General features: G+C 33.6%; 4 protein-coding genes across 9 annotated transcripts in view; 2 read left to right on the top strand and 2 right to left on the bottom strand.

Annotated features, from left to right (window-relative positions):
- The window catches only part of LOC117110621, a 23,630-nt gene extending 13,579 nt beyond the window's left edge, over window positions 1-10,051 (bottom strand). Inside the window, exons 1-4 of one of the 5 annotated variants that reach the window (XM_033253386.1) lie at window positions 9,828-10,050; window positions 7,714-7,880; window positions 2,902-3,050; window positions 101-199 (exon numbers count right to left, since the gene is read on the bottom strand). In XM_033253386.1, the coding sequence (XP_033109277.1) occupies window positions 101-199; window positions 2,902-3,050; window positions 7,714-7,880; window positions 9,828-10,003 (591 nt within the window). In that variant the 5' untranslated portion in view covers window positions 10,004-10,050. Of the gene's footprint in view, window positions 1-100; window positions 200-2,901; window positions 3,051-4,098; window positions 4,239-4,922; window positions 5,319-7,713; window positions 7,881-9,827 lie in introns of those variants that run through there. The other 4 variants (XM_033253389.1, XM_033253388.1, XM_033253387.1 and 1 more) reach the window with 4 other exon arrangements.
- A 1,283-nt stretch (window positions 10,052-11,334) lies between these two features.
- On the top strand, window positions 11,335-17,878 carry LOC117110599 (tRNA:m(4)X modification enzyme TRM13 homolog). The gene is made up of 9 exons (XM_033253355.1): window positions 11,335-11,522; window positions 12,512-12,578; window positions 13,172-13,231; window positions 13,474-13,543; window positions 14,225-14,410; window positions 14,850-14,938; window positions 15,464-15,611; window positions 16,095-16,584; window positions 17,523-17,878. The coding sequence occupies exons 1-9, from the start codon at window positions 11,341-11,343 to the stop codon at window positions 17,710-17,712; spliced, it is 1,482 nt and encodes a 493-aa protein (XP_033109246.1). The 5' UTR covers window positions 11,335-11,340; the 3' UTR covers window positions 17,713-17,878.
- Window positions 17,879-18,025: 147 nt separating this feature from the next.
- LOC117110600 (TM2 domain-containing protein CG10795-like) lies at window positions 18,026-21,079 on the bottom strand. Of its 2 annotated transcripts, none has more exons than XM_033253356.1 (6): window positions 20,934-21,079; window positions 20,314-20,453; window positions 19,329-19,405; window positions 19,141-19,240; window positions 18,710-18,875; window positions 18,026-18,307 (listed from the first exon to the last, which is right to left on the bottom strand). In XM_033253356.1, the coding sequence occupies exons 2-6, from the start codon at window positions 20,418-20,420 to the stop codon at window positions 18,179-18,181; spliced, it is 579 nt and encodes a 192-aa protein (XP_033109247.1). In that variant the 5' UTR covers window positions 20,421-20,453; window positions 20,934-21,079; the 3' UTR covers window positions 18,026-18,178. The 2 variants fall into 2 exon arrangements, with proteins under 2 accessions (XP_033109247.1, XP_033109248.1); XM_033253357.1 differs by having other exon boundaries at window positions 20,314-20,447; window positions 20,934-21,041.
- Window positions 21,080-21,085: 6 nt separating this feature from the next.
- LOC117110601 (protein SREK1IP1-like) lies at window positions 21,086-23,189 on the top strand. The gene is made up of 4 exons (XM_033253358.1): window positions 21,086-21,242; window positions 21,835-22,020; window positions 22,126-22,207; window positions 22,550-23,189. The coding sequence occupies exons 1-4, from the start codon at window positions 21,221-21,223 to the stop codon at window positions 22,719-22,721; spliced, it is 462 nt and encodes a 153-aa protein (XP_033109249.1). The 5' UTR covers window positions 21,086-21,220; the 3' UTR covers window positions 22,722-23,189.
- Window positions 23,190-23,255: the final 66 nt, after the last annotated feature.

Raw genomic sequence — 23,255 nt, 5'->3', positions numbered from 1 at the left:
AACTACTTTGTCTATTATAGACAGCCACATCTACTGAAACTACAGTAGGTGAGCAATCACCATGACACCATAAAAAAAAAGCAATACTAAATGTAGGTACCTTCTGTAACTGAGGGCCGTCTGCAGCAGTTTGTTGTTGCGGCATCAGTGACTGTATTTTACTCTTTAATAACAATGAACTGGCGTTAAGTTCTGCTACCTGCAAGACAAATAATACACCTTTCAAGTTAACAAAATATATCTCATAAAAGAAAAAAGATAACAATAAAAATAAAGATATAACAATAGTATTTAGTTAGGTTTGAATAGTTTTTGATTAGAAGATTGAACTCTGTGATATTCAGCCTGAAGCACCCTCAAGAACCCCAAAGATTGGAGGGGGGAGAGGATGGGGTAAGATAACCACCTCTAGGCTAGGGCCCGGGAGGCCCAGGGCCCTTACATAGTAGTAGGGCCTTTCTCAGCTATTTCAATTATTGATGTATAAAGCTGTCCAGGCTACCAAATTTTCTTTGACCATGGTCATGATGTGATGTCATCATGACCATATTTAGGCTTGATGTGCCTATATATGGTCATGATGTGATGTCATCATGACCATATTTAGGCATGTCACATGTTGGACAGGGTTTAAGATTCACTTTTTTTTTTTGCTTCAGTTGTAGCTTGTGAGGGATCCATTATTCATTTGTTTATTTCCTTGCAGAGGACAAAGAATGAGTATCTGTAAACACCAGACAAACAACATCAACATATTGATAATTTGTCTTGGCCTTGAAATAAATGATTACCACAGTAAACAACTTAATGGATTTTGACAATTGACATGTTTTAATTGTTAATCACATGAATTTGTCTGGTCTCAATTCAACGGAGATAATAATAATTTATAGACATACTGTACATCAAACCATTACAAAAAGTATGGAAGTAACTTAAGTAGGGGTCATCCATTTGTTTAAATTTTCAAAACTTACACTAGGGTGAGGAGATAGTGTTACAGCACTCTTTTATGAAAAAAAAACCTATTATATCAAAATCAAATCTCAACAGATCATTTCAGAACTACCTATGTGATGTACTGCAAGCATTAATAATAAATTATTACTTTGCCATGCAAACTTTCAAACAATATTTTATATCAAAATGACAACAACCATTTTCTAATGTAGTCCTTTTGAAGGGGGGGGGGTGGCGGGGAGGGTGAGTGGGAGGTTAAAGAGTATGTTTTGTACTCTGTTGGAAATTGATGAACCAAATGTATTACTGTACCCCATAAAACTACAGCAGGTTAAATAATATGTTTATGTTGCAAACCAGTAATTGTCCCATGACCAACCTTAACTGAGTAACAGAATCCATCTACCTACTGAATTTCATAAACATGTACAGTACTAACAGTACAGTGTATGTGAATTTATTGCATTTGAGAAAATTGACAAACATTTTGGATAACTCTACTCATAGTAATTTTCAAAAAATATGACATTTACAGGTTTTAATAATTTTGTGTTGAATTAGTGATACAAATGAAAATGACGATTAATATTATAACACAATTTATTAGAGATAGTCTTAGATTGCTGAAACTGTACAAGACTCCCTCGTGTACAGGGCAGCTTAGCTCAGTCGGCTAAACTGGTGGTAGCCACTCACTGTGCGTGCGCTGAACCATGAGGATCTCTTGGTCCCCGGTTCAATTCCTATCGCTGCTCTCCTTGAAATGCAAGTTACGATAGCACACCGTCTTTCGGATGAGACATTTAAGGCCTTGGTACTGTGTGCATTATGGCCAGTGTGCACGTTAAAGAACGCAGTACACTATTTGGAAAAGAGTAGGGGATTGGGACCCCACTGGAAAGAAGTCTTCTTCAGACTTTTGAGGGTTATCCTTTGTGCTTACACCAAATAAATCCATCCATCCATCATTCTAATTCTGTGATTGTCTGTTTCAAAATGGTGAAAAGTCTGACAAAGTGCGTAACATATTGAATGTTTTAGAAACTATATTTGTGTTCCTATAGTTGATAAAAATACTGGCAGTGACAGGATTTAAATCATTCAAAAGGGAGCAACACAAATCATGTGTATAAAAGACATTTGGGAAATATTCTACTCTCAATATAGGTTGACAACCTTCTATATTCTATGCACAAAATACATGTTCAAATTTCATGAAATTTGAATGAGTATTCTAGGCACATAATACACATTCAAATTTCATAAAATAGAATTCAAAATTATGAAAGTCTTTTATTATGTAACAAAATAAGAAAAATAAAGAAGGCTTCTCTATAGTATATCTAGAGAAAGTGTACGAACAGACTAAAAGGCAATATTTTTCCTAATTCAACATGTGTATTATTGTTTGTCTCTAGGCAGAGATCAATCAAGTCCGCTTTTATCAAGTAAAATGAATTGACCCTTCATCAAATGTTTATTTTTGCTTACTTTTTAATCTGACTGTTTATTCAATTGTTTATTAATGACTTTGTTCATCGTTGTCCTTTGTTTATTAAACATATGATTTGTCTATTTTAAAAAATTGTTGTCTGTAGTTGTAAGGAAGAAGAATGCAAAATTGTTTGTTCTGGCTTGGCTAACTGCCCACCTTCTAGCAAATTATCTTGGAATGAAAAACAAATATTATTAAATGTCAAAATACCAATAACAAGAGGCCTTTTAAAAAACAATTATAGTATCATATAGAAATGGCAATTTTTTTCTCTATGCACTAAAAATCACAACTTAGTGCAAGATAAAAGGAAGACAAAACCAAAATGTGGAAAAAATAAAGTAATTAAAATAATTAAAACTGGTTTAATATTGTTTTATTTTCTCATAATTCAATAACTAAAAATAAAAATAGACTTTAATATGAATAAAACATAAAATACATACCTTGGTATTGATATCTAATAATTTCAGATCCATTCGTTGGACGTTTTCTTTCAGTCTATTTCTGGTATCATTGATGTTTTTTTCCAATCCATTTATTAGTGCTTGCGTCGAGTCAAGCTGTGACTTAGAACTCCCACTCACATTTTCAACTAAAGACATTCAAAAGCAAGAATCCATTAATCACCATTTTTATTTTCAATCATAAAATTTAGAGCACCATTAATGCATAAAATTAGTAGAACTAGTTGAGAACATCTTGATACTTTCATTATTTTAAAGAATAAGGCATAACTAGTTAAATCAAAATTGTAGCAACATGTAATAAGATAACATTCTGTATATTTACCCTTACGCTGTATAAAAATGAACTTAAAACAAAAAATTAGTAAACAAAACACAAAATATCATTAAAATTTCTAATTGATATTTTTAAAATTAATTTGTAACTTTACATTTCTTGTGCCTGTAAAAGAATTATGTTGACAGTTAATAATGTTTAAAATGATCTAACAGGCTACAGTATGCTTGTTTAAGCAATAGATACATGGAATACAGTAACTGTATAATAATGCCTTCATAAATATTTTATTAAAGTTACTAGAAAAGTTGCTGGTGGTAAACAGAGAGCTTAATGAAAATTAATATATTTAACAAAATGTATTATACGCAGCACTTGCATACTGCACTATTAGTGTTACAAATGGCACTATTACCAATGCAATGGAGCAATATTATTATATTTACCGTATGTAATAATTTTTTCAGACTCCCTACATCCCTTAGTTTTCAATGTTCTCTCATGAATATTTAACAAGCGAATAACAATTAAGTCAATGCTATACTATTTATCACCTTTAAAAGTAATTTACCAATATTAAGTGCAAATTTACACACCCTGGATTCTTTTCTGAAAGGAATACAAAATATTTAAAGGAAGAAATAATATAATACTACAAACTAAAATGCAGTAATGATAAAAATAAGATAGTTTGAATTGTTATATAAAAAGTTACACAATCAAAATCAGTAAAAAATATTTAAAATTGCAATTACTGTAATAATATTTCCAAAACAGGAACTCACTCAAAAATATGAAACAATACAAGAAAACTTTTGAGTTTTGGTCACATGAATTATTGAAACTGACAATGGTAAGAGACACAACAACCACAGTTAGCAAAACAGAACAAAACATACCAAGATCAAGTCTTTTCCTTAGACCATCTACATCGTTTTTCAGGTCAAAATTCATCCAAAGGAGTGCAATAGACATTAGAATTGAGGCAACAAGTAAGACTAAAACACAGCCTGACAAACAGAGGTTGCAAATGTGAGGTCTGGTATAGTAAAAAGACAAAAATATTAGATCATGATTTTAGTTTAGTTACCGTGACAGTAAAAGTAAAGTTATTACACTAAGTTTGGTCCAACAAATCAAAACATTGACAACTTGTCTGAATTGTCTAAAAATCTTACTGTTGGCATTTATTGTCAACATTTTTGGTCCTACCTAGGCCAAAACAAAAGAAATGTGAGCTGTGGACCCACCACCCGTGTTGGTGAATTGGGAGACAAACTACGCAAACAATACAGGCCTATCCCTGTCCAATACAGTAATTTAGGCCTAGGCCTAGTGTAGAAACTCTTCGCACAAATCAAGAGGTCAGGACCAATTTCTGCGCAAATTTTGACGAAAATTAAGCTTCTCAAAAGCCTAATAATTACTGTATTGATAATGGTGGTACCATAGTATTTCAATCGGCCCTGGTGTACTGGAGGGATGACATCATTGAAAAGGTGACAAATTAAGTTTCATTCAACCGTGTCGAGTTGAGTCTGAGCGGATAAAATTAGGCCTAGTCTAGGCCCTGTCTTTATTTTCGAAAGAATACCGCCAGTACTGAATGAAGACTAACCTACCCATGCCATGCCTGGCTAGGCCAACTCATCACAAAGTAACAACTAAGGGCCTAGGCCCTAGCGGCTAAACCTAATGATTCTTTAAACGATTTGCTTCTTACTTCCTAACAAAAGTTCTTTTAGGTGGTGAAAAATCTAAGTCCAGCGAAGATCCGCTGTCCGATTCTATATTTAACAGCAATTCATGTCCCTCCTCTTGATGGGTAGGCATTTTCTTCTTCGATAATTTGGCACGGGATCCGTTGGTAACAAGAGCATCCAACTCCTTCCGCTTTTTCATCTTTTTAACAGGCTTTGAGAACCCATTTGACTTGCTTTGATGATCCAGGGTGACACCTTGACAACTCAACAAAACTGAGGGAAAATCTGTTGATGTTCTTGAGCTTATTTACTTCTTTTTAAATAGGTTTCTTTCGTAGGCTGTAAATTCTTCTGCCATGTTTAGATTTTACGTCAGCGAGACTAGTGTTCGCCCATCCATGTCCTAATACTAAAATGAATGTGATTCGTTGACATGCAGTGGGTTAAAGAATAGCAACCAATGAGGATACTTGTAATTACGGGTATGGTGAAACCTATAGGAATGATTTCATTTGTAACTTGACGAGTAAGTTGTTCACAAGCAATTTAGCAAATCTACTGTATACTATACTTCTTAATTAAATACAAATGCCATTACTTGCTTCAAAAGAGTATTTCATATTCTGTCATAAAATCTAAAATAAGGGATAAATATTTAAAATAGAATTACCAAATATTATTAAATAAGCACCCCATACGAACACACAATGACACATCTCCCTCTCCTATAACTTTTATTTTTTGTGGAATAATTCTTTAAAAAAACGAACATTTGCTAAATTAGGCAACAGCAAAGGCGTTATGTTGAGAAAATATATATGGGCCTACGTTGCCGGTACGCGATGTACTGCATCAAACACTCGCATAAAAGATTTTTGTTTGTGAATTGAATAGGGTTTTACTAAATCATTATTGTCACGATGTTTTACGGTATTATTAAAAGGAAAAATAGTGGAAAACCACAATACTGAAACAATATAAATTTAAATATATACATAACTGTCTCTTATACACATCTAGATGTGTATAAGAGACAGTATATATATATATAATTATTTTATATTAAGTCTACTTGATGATTGTATTCAACCAAACATGCATTTGTGGGACGCCCTAACTGTCGTGTGCCATTGAGACTTTTTGCTGGCAATCCTGAACCTTTCTCGGAGTCTTACGCAATCAAACTTAACAACTAACCAAAAGACCAGGAAGACGCACATGTCCCAAAAGGGGCGTGTTTAGCGGTTCTTTACCGTACTATTAATTCAATCTCATTTATTTCCTCTCATCAGTCCAAACCAAATTAAGTCCATATAGGAATTGTGAAGCGTCTGGCGAAGAAAATATAGATTGTTCATTTTCAATTAAAAGCTAAAAAAAAATTAAAACCTAAACATATTGTTGTACATTATACACTAATCAAATCAAGTAGGTCTATTTTATTTCATTTCATTTTTTAGAACACATAGGCATTTACTGTCTGGACATTTCAGGATTTTCGTAAATTAAGGCGCGACCTATTATAATCGCGTTTAGGCCTACTGGAAGCCGTTAATACAATCTAAATTCATAGCACGCACTTCATTAATGAAATGATTCAAGACTCAGCTGAGGAAACGTAAACCAAGTTTAACACAAAGTGGCGGCGGTAGGTAGGCCTTCCAAATTGCAGCAGACAAAACGAAAACATAACACAATAATTGTGAAGTTATAATGAGAAATCACAGCACGAGCCATGGAGCCAAACCGAGCTGGATCCTGAAAGCAAATTTACAACCAGTTATGATGATAAAAACACAGAGCAACTCACGTGGTTTAATGCATATTGAAACTAAATTCCATTAACTTTTTGTTTATGTTAAGGTGTGTTTATTAAAAACAATGATGTAATCGTTAAAGCTTTCCTGTAATTTTTTTTCGTATCACGATGGCACACACACACTCAATGGACCTTTCAGGTGTGTGTCAGGTAGGCCTACGTGTCCTACAAACGCACGTGTGCCTCACAAACGCACGTTACGCTCTCGTTTTGTTATGGCGGCCTGTCACCTTAGCAAGAATAGGGGTGGGGCTTAGCGAAAAGGTCTATTTTTATCATATTTCAAACTGATTGATGCTGTCAAGCTTATAAAGTAAAAATATTTATTTACTATAGCTCCGTTATTGCATTATGTTAATACAGTATACTGTATTGGCATGTATCCATCCTTAGAAAATAAACGGATGAAATAGAAATATACGGATGTACTGTACTTTGAATCTATTATTATCTATTATTATCCATTATTATCATTATGTATCTATTATTGATTCATATAAAATATATAACAGTAATAGAAATAATATTCAAAATAGGCATAATAATTGTAAAAATATAATATACTATTATTATTTTATACTGTACTATAATATTATGATATATAAATAAGATTTATTTATCAATTTTTGATTCATTATTGTCACAACAGTGATAAAATTAATGATAAGGATTAATAATTGTAATAACGATAACGCTACAATAATAATATTAATAGGCCTAATAATATTATATATTAATAATAATAATAATAATAATAATAATAATAATAATAATTGTTAGAATTATTAGGCTTATTACCGTACCTTTCATTAGCTACTTTCAATGAAACTCCTGTATATCCTTTCGTGTAAATTACCTGAATTTTCCTTGTAATCACGTGTATAAATTGAAACAGAAGTACATTACATTAATACTGATTTTATAAGCACAAATTTGTGAAAGTGGGCAACGGGATAAGGTTTGCCCACAGCTCACAGAGAAAACAAACGTACCCATGTCAAGTTTTCGCTTCATCTGTTCAAGTTCTTCTTTAATGCTTAGTGAAATTATACACAATCCACAGACACATGTTAGAATGAAAACAACCAGCATGAATTTTAGAGCAAGGGTGACGTTGAATGACGTATATTGTCCATGATCGACGCGACTGGACAGCTTTCTGAAAGGGAGGACGAACACATTAAGCACTTCTTGGCATGTTGCTCATAAATTGATCCCTATGTAAAATAACACGCATACATTATGTATACTAACTTTTATTAATTTGTGTCAGTGATTGTTGGTGGCCTATTTGGCCACGGAGGATCAGGATGGTAGGATTCCGAAACCTTGGTTGACATCCCCGGGGTCTTTATCTATTCTATGATGTTAATGCTCTTATATCGGCCTATCATTTCAAAGTTACATGGTATATAAATAAAAAGATAAATCATTTCAACCAAGATAAAGTATAAAGGCCTATCATTGTACATGCGTCTATTTCATAATGTTCATTGTTGTTATCCAGGATTTGTTAGTGCCCGATTGTACACTGTGAATATTGTAAGTTTTGATTTTAGGTTTATCTTTTCCAATTTCGGTTTAATTGTCCATTATTTACATATTTCTATTACTGTCTTATGACACCATCATGTCATGATCATTGCACAACCTATCCTTATATTATTTAACCAATGATATCAGTGTACCACTGTCACATGTTATTATAATCGATTATATTCAATGCTAAGGATCTATAAACTCCACCTGTTGGATTTAATGAACTACGGTATTTCATAAAACTAAAACTCAGTTGAAAAATCGATGGGATGGAGGCCTATTATACAATGTGACGTGCTCGGATCATGTGAATTGCGGCCTAGCTACATCATCAGGCCTATAATGTGGATGATGAATGTACTAAGTCTGCAGTAATTATTTAGTCATTTTAATGCATATATGAGATATTTAAACTATTTGTCAATTTAATCATTGATTAACAACAGGAACATAATATGGAAACTAACATAAAAATCATAAAAACTGACTATACTTTATGGATAAACTGAGGCTTCGGCTCTGTATATTAATCTCTGTGAATTAATAAGCCAATTGTGTCGGGATTTGAAAAATCGTTATAGACCTATAATCGTTATTGGGATTTACGTTAATCCTAAAAAAATATCCAGGCCTATATGGTAATAAATAAAAGAATTGTTTGATATCGTATATTTGTAGTGTGATTGACAACAATATAAACGGTAGCTCCCATATTATATAGGCCTGTATATTTAGCTATATAAATGGTACAATACAGATATGAAGTCCTTATGTAGGCTACATACCGTAAAACCTCGAATTGAAGCCCAATTGGCTTAATCTAGATAAGAAGTCCACCTTGAATTGAGGCCCACCTTTCAGTTTGCAAAATTAGCCTCGAAAAGATGCCCATCTCGAAAAGAAGCCAATGGGCTTTTTTTTTGGAGATAGCATACCTTTTCGAGATAGTACAGTACAATGTACATACACTGTACATGAATTTCAAAGAAACAAAATAAATTGAAAACATGTTTTGGTTTATACAGTAGGTTTAGGGGATTTAATGCCGGTTAATATACGTTGATGTTATAGTGGCTCTATTTGTTGCTTTATAGTACAAATTCCCAAGATTTATAGCATTCATTTTTGAAAAGAAGCCCCTCTCTTTACTTTGCCAATGTGGCCTCCAAAAGAAGCCCATAAAGTTCGCAAAAAAAAAAAAAAAAAAAAAAAGAAAAAAAAAGCCCAGGGCTTCAATTTGATGTTTTACGGTATTATTAAAAGGAAAAATAGTGGAAAACCACAATACTGAAACAATATAAATTTAAATATATACATAATGGGCCTATATCATGGTAGGCCTACAATTATAAACCGTTTTGTGGTAAAGTTATAATATAAACTTATATCCATATATAATACATTTATTGATCAATTAGAATATTAAACCGTGTTCTATGGCCAGGAAGCAATATTTATAATTGGCTATCAATATCATTGACTATTTTACAAGTTTCTTTTTACGACTCTTCTTAGTTCGGTAAACTCAACATTGTTTATGGATTTAAAAAAATGAATCCGAACTTACTTTCTGTTCTGTCGATTACTTTTCCTAGGTGGTGGCAAAGAAAATTCCTGAACGTCATCGGAGTCCTCACTACCTGGTGAGCGCGGCGGCAAAAGCTGTTTCCCAGCTTCTCTATCTTCCATATCGACAGCTGATTGAGACTGAGTCGCTGTGCCGTACGTCGTTCCTCTAGACATTATAGTAATGTTTGGTCAGATAGTGTGTGTACACGAGTTGTAGTTTTTAGATACGTGATCTGTCTCTAATTTCAGCCGAAACAATTAATCACAGATTGGAAATACTTTGGAATATCGATTTGTCAATTCTTTTGTTATTTAAACTATTGACACCCCATCCAATTGATTTTATGCTACGTTCATCTGTTCACTCAATATCACCTATCACATGAGACTGAAACAGTATGATTCGAAACTATTAAAAATCACGCTTTGGGAATATTTTATAAGATGATCTCTACTTATTGATGAAGAAGTTGACATCTTTTATTTTGAATATTCAATCGTTTTACAATTCGTATATCTAGTGGGATGCCTAGACGGTCAATTTCTGATATCTAATAATAATATAACATAGGATTTATGTCTATTTTTGAAAATAATACGAAGGAGAATATTAATTTTTTTAAATGTATAATAATAATAATAATAATGATAATATTAAAAATAATATAATAATAATAATAATAATAATAATAATAATAATAATAATAATAATAATAATAATAAGAAGGAAAGAAAACTTACCGCCTCAGACTTATCAAATATTAGATGACCTTCACTTTTATGTTCCTTGTTTTTTGTTTTCTATTTTAGTATTAGCTAACCGTCTAATTACTTATCTTCTTTTTCACTTTCATCCTGTGCTTTCATCCGTGATTCCTATTTACCATTTCTTTCTTTCGTCTTCTTTTTTCCTTATAATTTCCCTTTCTTTCCTTTCCGCTTTCTTTCTAATACCTCCTTAGGCATTATTTCTTTAGCTTTAAATTACCTTTTTAATATTTCCTTATCTTTCTTCTTTTTCTTCGCTTCTTATGTATCCTTGATTTGTCTTATATTTACTTTATTTCTTTTCTTTTAATTTCTTATGCTTTTTCATATCTCATTTTATCTTATCTTATCGTTTCTTTTGTATCCTGATTCGTTCTTTCTTGTCCTTTTCTTTCTTTTACCATTTCTTAGGTTGCCTTGATTAACCTTTCTTTTTCTTTCTTATAGTTCATTCCTTTTCTTTTTTCTTATATTTACTTTCCTTTTATTTTCATTTTCTTTCTTTTGGTTTTAATTCTTTCTTTTCTTTTCTTCTTTAAGTAACTGTTTAGAAATACATATTTAGTTTTGTAGTTTAATTTTTATTTTGCCGAATGAATAAAAAAAATAAAATAAAATGTTATCAATATTCGAAGGTATCATTGCGTTTGAGCTGTTTGCAGAAAGCTGGTGCCTCGGTGACCAAGCAGCAGCGGCAACCAGCATAAAACATCGCCCTCAATAGAGTGTACTCGGACTATAAAATGGCTGCGCCCATGGAAGTTGATATTCGACGATGTAAATACTATGTAAAGAGGAAAGGAAGATTTTGCAAGCTTATTCCAGGTGTAGGAAAGCATTACTGTGGTGAACATATATTATTTTCGCCTGACGAAGATGAAGCTGGTGAAAGAAAACGAATTCCTTGTCCTGTTGATCATAAACAGTCAGTGACAGTGACAGTAGCGCGGCTAGCCTTCTATCCTAGGCCTCACGCTCGCTCACAACTCGAAACCACGCCGACGCTGTGTGGCACAACCCCGTGTGACACAGTGGCAAACGAATGCGTACCCATTTAGCCTAGCCTTGGCCATCAGTTTTAATGTAGGATAATGCTTAATTGTCCGACAAACTAGGCTCGCCCTACCCAGGCCCTCCCTACCCAGGCCCTCCCTACAAAGGCCCTCTCCAGCTAGGCCCTGGGCTAGGCCTACCAGTTGCCATACTGTAAAGTTTTTTAATTGCAAGGAGGATATCTAAAAAATCTGCTCAGAAAATCGCTAGAAAATGGACGGAATTCTAGGCCAAATTTTTGCGCAGGCCCTTCTGTACATTCTGGATCAGTTGTATAATTTTTATTGTTAATTACAAGTTAATAACTATAAATAATGTTATTATTTTAAATGTGGCTATTGTTTTGAAAGTTTTCTGACTGAGGCGTTGATTGGTGGAGCTGGCATGCTCCCTGACCATAAATTTTTATTCTCACTATCTTAATGCACTAGGCCTATGGTATGTCGGTGCCCAAACTGTAAAATAAGACCTGCGCTGGGAATATACCTGTATCCATCTACACATTTCGGATAATAAGGGCCGATTTCTGTACATATTTTGCCGAAAACTAGGCCTTGACCTATCTCTAATATACAACCAATTTATCATGCAGTAGTTACAAATCTGCGCATCTATTATCCTACCAATTTTCTGTGGAAATTTCAGCTAATTTTTTATTTTTATGTATCACACTTTACAGTATGGGTCGTAACAATATCCACTACTTGATTATTTGAAATGAGCAATTCAAATTTTGATATGAAAATTATGATCTACTTCTCTCCCCATGAAACCCATCAGGACTTATATTGTATATTACTATACCAGTCTATCATTCACTGATTAGTGCATTTACAAAATATGTCTCTCTTCTAAAAACAGTACAATATTTGAAGACCAGCTCAAAAAACACCTCAAGAAGTGCAATGCAAAGTTAAAGCAAAACTATGTAAGTTAGTGTTCAAGAGTTTGTAAAACCATGTTTAATACTGGCAGTGGTGTTGTGTAACCTATACAAGAATTGTGAGTTTGAATAATAATGTTAATAAAATTTTATAATACTTCTAGGATGTACTTCTTATATATTTTCAAAATGTAAAATTTCAGCCCTGTCTGCTGTTTGTATTTGTATTTTGGTATCCCAAATAAATAAAAAATATCATTGCATTAACATCCAGCCCAATTCATGTTGATTTATAATAATGAGCACATATCCGGAGGGAACTCAAGATGCATCATATGATTAAAGGATTTCATTGAAAAGAAAACCAATAAATAAAATAAGCAAAACAACCCAGGTTTTGCTAGACCTTTTCTAGGCATCAATGATGTTTGATTTCCAAACATAGAATGTTTAATGCTGTTTTCTTTGAACATTAAAGCATTTTTTAATTGTTTGTATCCAGGGCTAGCTAGGATTTGATGTAGTTTTTTTTTTCTTTATGCATTTGTTTAATAGGCCTACTTTTAAAAATATATGTTAGTCATTGCCCTTGATAATATTTTATATAACACATATGGCTAATTCTGATTGTATTCCAGGAGTACTATAAGAAAAACATAAATGCTGGTTCAGATGATGATACTGACAAGCAACCAAAGGTAAGATAGATTCCTTGATTGTTGATGGGGATTTCCAATTTTTTTTCCCCAAGATTATTTTCACTTGCGGCGAGTGGATATGAAAAAGAATTCCACCCAGTTGCTGGTCCGGCAACAAACTATTTTTAAAAATTTTGGCCTTTCTTAGAATTAGTCAGCATTGGATATACTACTGTCATAATGCGGAAAAGAGCTGCCACGATAACTTAACAGACAATTACTATTTTATTTTCATCTTCTAGATATCACTCCAGTCAATGGATCTGGACCGATTAAAATCGATCATCTCCAAAGTGAAGAAATGTTACAGTGGTAAGCATTGCAAAGTGATAGTTTTATTAAGTTTTGTTGACACTCTGAAGTTTCATGTAATAAAATTGTGAGATTTTCCTATATATGGGCAAGGTGATTAGCCAATCAAAATATGCCTATAGTTTTCAGTAGCGCTCGCTATTTACACATGAAAGTTTTGAATACAGCTAAGTTACCTGCATGTTGAAACTCTAGCGTTGGGGTGCATGGATGTAACATACATGATTTTGATTTTCATTCATCAGTACTTTATTTTTAAATCAGATACTCCACTTGGCCTCTTTTTCGCTACGATAGTTTAATAATTTATTAACATTATTAATAATAATTATTAATGAAATAATAGTTAGTCAGAGGGCTTATTTATGGGTATAATATGTATACTAAGCCTGAAGGTGAAGCTTTCCTACGGTGGCCATCTTGGATGATACACATACACAACTCTGCATAGCTTCGTCACCCAGTCAGCACTCTAGTTGTTTAATAGCTCTACGCATTACACCAAAATATATGCAGATCACAGGTATATGTCACTTCAAATTTTATAGTGCATACAAAGCTTAAGAATTTATTTAGATTTGATCACTTATTGGCTGCATTGTTTGCATGATAGCAGCTCGTACACTTTTAATTTTATTTTCCATAAAAAATGAAATGACTCATTATCATCATTATTTTTAGTTAATAAAATTGATTTGAGAGATGAAGTTTTGGACCATGAAGTTTTTCACGAGGAATTGGAGGACGCTATGAATGGAGCATCTGCCCGTAAGCATCTTTTACAGCAAGCTTCCTTGCTTGGGCACCTACGGAAGAAGGGATTACTTACAAACAAGACCTGCTTTATAGAATTTGGAGCTGGTAGAGGTATGTATGTCATGTTAAATCAACAAAATTGACAAAAAAATATGCTTGTAAACAAATAGTGGAGTGTGTATTTTAACAATACAGTTTTGGATTTTCAATCAAGAGGATGTGAGATTGAGACAGATGTTGCTGACTGACATTTTGCCTGTGTCCTTCTGCAAGTCAATTCATCTACATTTGTGTCTCTTCACCATAAATGGGTGTCTGGTAGGAGGTGAATATTTGAATGAAATTGATAGTGCTGATTACACGCATGAGGCATACTCCCTAGGATTTTAAGGTGGTTGCACATTGTGCATAAATTATAAAGGGCCTTTAAATATGAAAGAAGGCACAAAGGAAGATAAAAATAAAATATGTAGCATTATTCTTCACAAACACAAAGTCAAATATTATTAGTAATTTTTTTTCTAATTTGAGTTTATCTGTTGTACTGCAGGTCAATTGTCACATTGGTTACAAAAGGCTCTTTCAGATTCAACAGATGTTAAGGTCATCTTGGTAGACAGAGGTCACAACCGCAGGAAGGTTAGTAAATGCCAATCATCATCCATAGGTAAACGATGTTACACCTACATTCATATACCTGCCAACTTTATTGGTGTCTGATGCTTGAGTATATAGCGCCCTCTATGTAATAATCACAAATTAGAGCAAACTCTATGTTATTTAAAAAACAAAATTGTAGTGGAACTGCTTGGATTACAGTAGTCAGTCGGTATAGCTTCATTAAAGGAAATTTATATGGCCTGTATTCACATTTTAATGGCGAATTGACTTTATTTTTATGAATTTTAGGGTATAATCTGCCTATACATTTTAGGCTTTTATAAACATTTCTTACGATGTGTGAGATAATGCAATGTAGATGCGTGACGTAAAAAGTGAATGCTCATTCATGCACGAGAGTTGGCAGCACATTCAAGCAAAGGCATTATCATATAATTATAGTTGAGCTGCAGCTTGGTCATAAGTTAACCTGAACGTATGTTGCAGAGATGGATCTTACTACTGTATTAATTTCATGCATTTGTATTTAATTACTGTATTTAGTTGGACTGTTACCATCAAAATCAAGGACCAAAGTTTGAGCGACTCAACCTCGATATCAGTGACCTTGAGCTAGTGTCGGTTCCAGGGATCAAGGACAATAATTACCCCCTTGTTGGAATCAGCAAACATTTGTGTGGAGCGGCAACTGGTAAGTCATAGAAGCAGTGGCAGATCTAGGACGTGACATACCATCATCATTTATTTTTGTTATTTATTTTTTCTTTACCTTGGGTGACCTGATCAGTGCAAAAAGCATTGATATCCTCCAGGGCCCATTACTGCTCATATTCTCTCCACCTTTTCTTTTTCTTTTGTGCCATGTTTTTCAAATGTAAACTTTGTGTTTTTAAAGTTTTTGTGATGATGTTTTAAAAACATTATGTCTGTATTATATTATTATTACAGTAGTAGCTTACAAGGAAAATCCTTATGTATGTTACATTTATATTCATGATTATAAAACAAGTTGTATCTGTTCTGTTTGGTTGTTAATGATGTTATACTTCAAGAATAGTTGCTATCACCCAAAGAAGTTCAGTGTGAACAAAAGTTTCTATGAAGTGCTGTTCACTTCCTCTCCATGTTGTGTATGGTTTATTGAGTAACCATGATTTATCTTATTTATTCCCAGACCTTGCATTACGGTGTCTAATGAATTTTAATGCCGATTCAAGTGTTAGTGGCCTTGCGACCCTGGTCAAAGGTGATTGTAGTAATCCAGCAGTTGATCAGTCCCAAGTGAAGGGTGATGATGGCGACCAAACAGTTTATGAACTCCACCAGGCCAAGCGCCTGTGTGTTGCCCCTCACGAACCAAGGGAAAAAATATCTGGAATAATGTTTGCCTTATGTTGCCATCATAGGTGCAACTGGAAGAACTATGTGGGCAAGAGGTTCTTCAGAGACTTCAATTTTACTCCAGAGGAGTTCACCATCATGACTCATTTGACAAGCTGGGCTGTTTGCGGAACAAGGAATAAACCAGAGAGCTCAGGTGATGGTCTTGTCAATCAAGATAAGTCACATGACCAAGAAAAGAGCAATGAACATTCTGTTGTGGAAGAACCTACAAGTAGTGATTTCCAATCCCATCAACCCCAGCAGGATGTGGATTTAAGCAGGTAAAGAATAGATTCTGAAACATTTGTTTAAATTATTTTTTTTGTATAAAATACTTTGCAATCCAGAAGTTACAAAGGAAAAACCATTGTGTACATTATAGCTACTAGTCATTCAAATAAAAAGCTAGATAAATTATAATTACAAGGCAAAAGACTAGTACAGTTGAACTTGCCTAAGTTGAATCCAAAATGGCATTGAAAAATAGAAAATATCTAATCTTGGAAATGTATCTTTAATATGTTTTAATATTGTTTAGATACTTCATTCATTACCATATGATGATATTAAGCCAGGCACACCTTGTTGCAAACAATATTATAATTGTATTCTATAAATTATGAAGAGTTGCCATTAAAAGACATTAAAGCCACCCCTAACAAAGATCCCATCACAAGATATACATTGATAAATTTAGTGCTGAACAAAACATAAATTGCATTGTATGAATATAGAGTACCACAGTCGTGTCGTCACAACACCAGGTGGCGCCCTCTGGATGTTAGTTATTGTTCATTACGCCTGAATGACTTCATAATCTTAATGGTTTAGAATAGGCATTTTAAAACCTAATAATTTACCATCAAAAGCTTGCATTATATTAGTTATCGAACACACACTTAATCATCAATTAACATTAACAAAGAAAAATTAAGATACAACTTCTTAATAATTACGTTAGAAATTGGGATCAATGATTTGGCAGTGGAGAAAATGGTGTCGGTTGAACGCATTTTGTGTCACCAATAGCAATGGAGTAGTATCACATGGTATCGTGACATAACACTGTAGTACTCTATATAAATCATAAACAGAATTAACAATAATTTCTTATATCATACACAAAGCACAAGATTTATACAGACTGTATTACCATTAAATATATGTACAGAATTTGCTTTTAAAAGTCTTTAAGAACATGTTTTTTTTGCCAACACAGGTCAGGTGTTCCGAGTGCAGAGGAGAGAGCCGAAATCGGCAGGCAATGTAAACGCCTTATAGATGTAGGTCGTGTCAAGTACATGGAGGGTCACGGATTCAACATAGACATGGTTCACTATGTCCAACGTGAAATCTCGCTGGAAAATCTAGTGTTTATTGCAACCCCAAAGGAGACCAGCTTACCCTAGAGGAATCATAACATTGTAGTAAAATCAGTACAAATTATATTGGTATGGGTATGGAAGGCTGGAAAAAGCGTGCGAACGGCGGCATCATGAATGTCTCTGTTGTTTCTTTCCGAGTGTTTTATATTCAATAGTATTAAAATAACTATGAATGTCATGAAACAGTATAAACATTTTAAATGAATATTTGGAATATTAATGATAAAAACTGTTCATTAATGAGATGTGATAAATATGCAAAATTATTCAATAATATGCTGACATATGCTATGAGAAATTGCAAATTTTCAATTGCGTGCTCTGGTATTTAGTATTCTTTTTATATTACAGCACAGCATTTTGGCTTTGTGTGCTTAATTTCTTATATGTGTGCTCAATCTTCAATGTTTTTTGGTTGTAAAAATATTATATTTAAAGAACTAAATATACAGAGATGCCAGTAATGGCTGGTCGTTATATTTCTCCTCTGTCATAACTCATCAACATAACTGGCTGTTAGTGGCGGCATTATATAAGTTTGGTTATTAAGTTCCATCTTGTAAAGCATAGGCCCATAGTAACTGATTATGTAGTCGGAACCATCTGCTGGCTTAACCACCTAGAAACAAATAAGAAATTGCTTTTAATAATTAACATAGATTATAGATTTTAAAGCGTATTCACGTTTTATTGCTAACTATAGCCACAGAGAGAGCTATATCCACACAACATATTCAATTATATAATTGTTGGGGATTGTCTCACAGGGGTCCCAAGCTGGATAAATATCTTTCGGGAGATCTGTTTCAATGCGCATGATGATTACCCATCGGAACTGACAGCTGTGAGAATTAATATTAAAGTAGTAAAAATATTCAAATATCATGAATTTGCAAGAGATTCTTTCTTGCTTGCTGGAGTGCGGAAGGCTGTCCTAATTTCCAGGAGAGTCCCGCGACTTCAGGGAGACTTGGGACCCCTTTTCTCATTTTGGATGGCTGTATATGTTAAATAAATTTACCTGGGTTGCAATTAAAATGATGTCCAAGAACTGTCCAACAAAAAGGAATCCCATCGTACAGAACTTCAAGAGTCCAATGGCGGGGTATCCAAGATACATCCTGTCGACCCCAAACATGCCAAGGAATATGGAGAGTAACAGGGTTGTCGTGTAAGAATATTTGGTTCTGTCAAATGAAAATATACATTACTCCAATTGAAATTAATCAAATTGTAACATTTCTTTGAAAAAAAAAGTATTCTAAAACTTACCATGTAACATGCAAATATAATGATATTGTCTGTTAAAATATGGAAACATTAAATAAAATGTATCTCAAAACACATACACATAAGACATATCGGTAGCTCAAAATGTTCACCTACTTTACTGCTGTACGTCAACAGATTTTATTTACAATAGTCAAATTACATTCGCATTACAGTACTTACGTATATCTGCAATCAACTTCTTTATCAATTTCCTTGCTTACGGCCAACCCATTGTATAATTTACCACTGCACGTGATGTTCTCCACTGGCATACATAAAACTAAAAAAAAAAGACCGAGGCAAAAATTTACACAAGTTACAACTAAAATAACAGATCCAAACCAACCAAGTCTAAGCTATAAACTGACCTTTAACTTTCCTGTTCTTTGTACAACCGACAGCAGACTGTGTATGAGGATCAATAACCGGATCTTTACAAGTGAATGTACATAAAGGTCAAGGGTCATACACCTACATATACAACTAAAGGTTGTGATTAAGAATGGAGAAAAGATGTCTTTATGGTTTAAGTACAATATCACCATAGCAAGTGTGTTAATGTGACAAGCACAGTTTCGAGGGTGAAAACCACAATATAAGTATATTAGGCCAAGTTAAAAAAAGGACTTTCTCATCCTAATATTTTGAAAAAAGTAGAACGAGGGCACTTTTCCCCCTTTTTTTTACTTCGAGATACAAATCCAAGATGGTTGATGGGAAACAGCTACTACTTTCTGAAGAAGTACTAGACATGATTCATACCATATGTATCCCCAACTACGAATGATCGAGAGAGGAATTTTGTAAAATATACAAACAAAAAAAAATTGGTGAGGCAGAGAAAATGGATGCATGAGGGGACGAGAAACTAGTATTTTTTTTTTTTATTTGGCCTAAGGACAACATATTCCTGCTCCACTGGGAAAGTTAATTATTGCATCACTCAGTTACATTTCTGGACCTAGATGGTTTGAATTAATGAACTGGAATAACACTTATCCTTCCACAGATGATCAGAGATTTTAAAAAATAGAGGTGGTCTATAAATGGGTGATATTTCAATAGAAATAGTTGAAAGGTGTGACAGTGCAGGCCACAAATCAACATCAATTCAAACTATTTTTTTATATTATAAAATATGCTACTATTAATAATTTTTTTTTTGTAAATTAAATCACAATGTTGTAGTTTTGTGAATGTTTAATAGGTGTTTCTTTTTCTTCTTTCCCATGTATTCTCTTGCCAGGTCATGACCTGGGCTGTATATATTAAATTTTGTAAATGGAACATTTATATAATGAATGAATTAAACAACATAAACAAATAATTTATGATTATAAGCAAAAAGGATATTGTCCGATTTGAAGATCCCCGCATTTCAGTCCTTGGTCTTCACACCAACATGGACACAAACATAACAATAAGTGTAAGGCCAGTAGCAATGTGTGTATAGACTCCATACTCCAATCAAACAAGCCCTACTAGGCCTAGGCCTAAAGAGAGAAAGAGGTTACAGATATTTAATATAAATATTAAAGTTACTACTACTACCGCCTAGGCCTTAAATAATACAGTATTACTTATTATTAGGCCATAACAAATTAATAAATTAAAAATTAATGTGCCTTTTGTTTGTTTGAGGCAGGTTGGTAGGTCTGAGCTGAGGTTCTACCTACAAACAGTATTATATACAAGAATACAGTAAGGACCACTGTAGGGACTAGGCACGCGGCCGGCCTATCTATGCTCATTAGCAAACCAAGCAAAGGCATTCATACATGGACCTGCTGGATGACTAGCCTAGCCTAGTCTAGTACCTAGGCCCCACCCAGGGAGTAGTTAGTTGGCCTAGGCCTATTATAGCCTAGCCCAGCTCCAGCGAGGCGTAGGTTAATAATAATATTCACTAAGTAAGCAAAATAATGATAATGCTCTTTGATACCCTAAATACTTGTTTTCAAAATCTAACATACTTCAACTGTTAGGCCACTATATTCATCTGCATATAATCAGCTTTAATCACTTCCTTCGCCATTTCAGTTATTTTTTTTTTGTTTTTTTTGTTTTTTTCTTGCTTGCTGGATCTGAGCTTCAGGAAAATACCCATCCAATTTAGCGAATGTCTCAAATCCAGGTAATTTTGCCAGGAAATTTGAAAAGTTTCATTAAACTTTAATCAAATCAGTGGGTTGATTAATTTAAATTGAGATGATTTTTTTAATATTATCCTGGAAACCATGCAGAGCAAAACAACGAAAACATGAATGTTCTCGGAAAACCAGGTGAGTGTCATCAGAAAGAAAGAGGGAAAAAAACCCGTTTAATTATTTACACAATATATAAATAGATACCAGGAGACTTATTAGTTAGTAGTGGCCTTGTACCACCGACAGAGGACCATGCTTTGATGAAAAAGTCAGTCTAGGCCTAACTAGTTAGGCCGGTCTTCAGAAATGGCAGTGCATGCACCGGACAAGAGCTGCCCTGTCCTGCCTTTTCCATTGAAGGCCGGGTGTCCGTTGAGAGTATAGCTTATAGATAGGGCTGGGCCTAGGAATAACACTCTGTAATGTGGTTTGTCACTATAGAGTACGGTGGATGAAAAAAGATTGGATAAATAATTGGTATTACGTAAAGCTGTAATATCCATACATATATATGCTGCACTGTATATATAATATAGCATAGCCTAGGCCTAAGCCTACCTGTTTAATTTTAATTGGTTGTCTGTGGAAAATCCTGAATTTAATTTACCGTATTCAGTGTTTTTATTAGAAAGAAAAATTGGAAAATAAAGTAGGTAAGTAAAATGAAAAAAGTTACATAAAAATTGTTTAAATGTAATTAAAGTTTATATATTCTTTCTAATTACAGCAAACAAAGACAATTCCCGGATAGCCTGTAAGAAATGTGGCTACGTGGGCCACCTTACATTCCAGTGCCGTAATTTCCTTCAAATCGACCCGGAAAAGAATGTCACACTAGACATAAGCAGTACTAGTAGCGAAAGTAGTGAGAATGAGTATGAGACCCCACTCAAACAAGTTGCAGAAAAGAAGAGTAAGACATTGATATTTAAACATTAAAATGTGCTAAGGATAAAATTAGATGTGAAATTCGGTTTTAATCCATGTTCTTTTTAACATTTTAAAATGTTACTTGTAGATAAAAATGAAAAGAAGAATTCAAGGCACAGGTCAAGAGAGAAACACAAGAAAAAGAAACAGAAGAAAGAACACAGTAGAAGGTAATCTAACATATCTATAAATTACTGTAAATGAAATATATAAATTGATTGATTGTAGTTTAATTTACTGTATATTGAATATAAAAGAAACATTTATTTTACAACATATTATTAATAAAATTCAATATTTGAACAGTTTATTTTATAAGCAATCTTTTATAGTAATTTAATTGTTTAATTAAAGATTGTTGCATTATGTTTTTGCCACAGAAAAGTATATAAATTATCTGTCAATGAATTAATAAGTTAATTTGGAAATTCCAACATTGATTTTCCCACACCACAGTATAGAATATATACTGTTTATTTTGATAATTTAATTTTTTTCTTTTTGTTGTTCAGACGCTCGCGTTCCCGTAGTCCACATTCCTCTGAAAGTTCAACCGATGAAGATAGTGATTCAGCTGAAGACCGTAGGTCACATCGTAGACACAAGAAATCCAAGCACAAGAACAAAGACAAAAAGAAAAGTAAAAGACACAAACATAAGAGGAAATATTCAGACAGTGAATAGAAAATTGAATGCTGCCCTCAACGTTTAAAATTCCAATCTAAATATACATTCTCTTCTGTATTTACGAAGTCCTCTTTTGTTAACCTTTTTATAAAATTTGTGTATAATTGTAAGGAGTATTGTGAACATTGATTTGTTTGTTGTTCATTTATAAATTTTTTCTACATACTGTAATTGACGATAACAGTCCTAGGGGTCAGTGGCGTATCAAGGAGTTTTGAAATGGGGGTGCTGATGGGGGCGTGAAGGTGAAGTGGGGGGGGGGGCTCCATGACCAGTTGAGGGGCACTAATTCACAAAATAAGGTGATTTTTAACTACTTGACTTGTGATTTTGGGTGGGGATGACTAGGGGATCGAGTAATATTTACCCCCGCGCATCCCCCTAGATACGCCACTGTTAGGGGTGAATCCAAGATTTTGAAAGACAGGAAAGGGAACAATATTTTATATACTACAGTACAGTACTTAGATTCATCCTTGTGAGTATAGTATTCATCATTTATTGTCTATACTTGGTGAGCAACATTGCTTG

Source organism: Anneissia japonica, unplaced genomic scaffold (assembly GCF_011630105.1).
Source record: "Anneissia japonica isolate Jap-2015-1 unplaced genomic scaffold, ASM1163010v1 scaffold287919_len575428_cov197, whole genome shotgun sequence".
In the NCBI taxonomy this organism is placed as follows: Eukaryota; Metazoa; Echinodermata; class Crinoidea; order Comatulida; family Comatulidae; genus Anneissia; species Anneissia japonica.
Note: the sequence above shows the minus strand (reverse complement) of the source record. Positions and strands in the feature narration are given on the sequence as shown.

Coding starts and splice junctions, on each gene's coding strand:
- LOC117110601 (XM_033253358.1), top strand. CDS start 21,221: ATGAATGTTCTCGGAAAACCAG. Junction 21,243..21,834: donor GAATGTTCTCGGAAAACCAG/GTGAGTGTCATC, acceptor TTCTAATTACAG/CAAACAAAGACAATTCCCGG. Junction 22,021..22,125: donor ACAAGTTGCAGAAAAGAAGA/GTAAGACATTGA, acceptor TGTTACTTGTAG/ATAAAAATGAAAAGAAGAAT.
- LOC117110599 (XM_033253355.1), top strand. CDS start 11,341: ATGGCTGCGCCCATGGAAGTTGATATTCGACGATGTAAATACTATGTA. Junction 13,232..13,473: donor ATACTGACAAGCAACCAAAG/GTAAGATAGATT, acceptor TTCATCTTCTAG/ATATCACTCCAGTCAATGGA. Junction 15,612..16,094: donor TTTGTGTGGAGCGGCAACTG/GTAAGTCATAGA, acceptor ATTTATTCCCAG/ACCTTGCATTACGGTGTCTA.
- LOC117110600 (XM_033253356.1), bottom strand. CDS start 20,420: ATGGAGTCTATACACACATTGCTACTGGCCTTACACTTATTGTTATGT. Junction 19,406..20,313: donor GGGGATCTTCAAATCGGACA/ATATCCTTTTTG, acceptor ACCTTTATGTAC/ATTCACTTGTAAAGATCCGG. Junction 18,876..19,140: donor GAAGTTGATTGCAGATATAC/GTAAGTACTGTA, acceptor TTCATTTGACAG/AACCAAATATTCTTACACGA.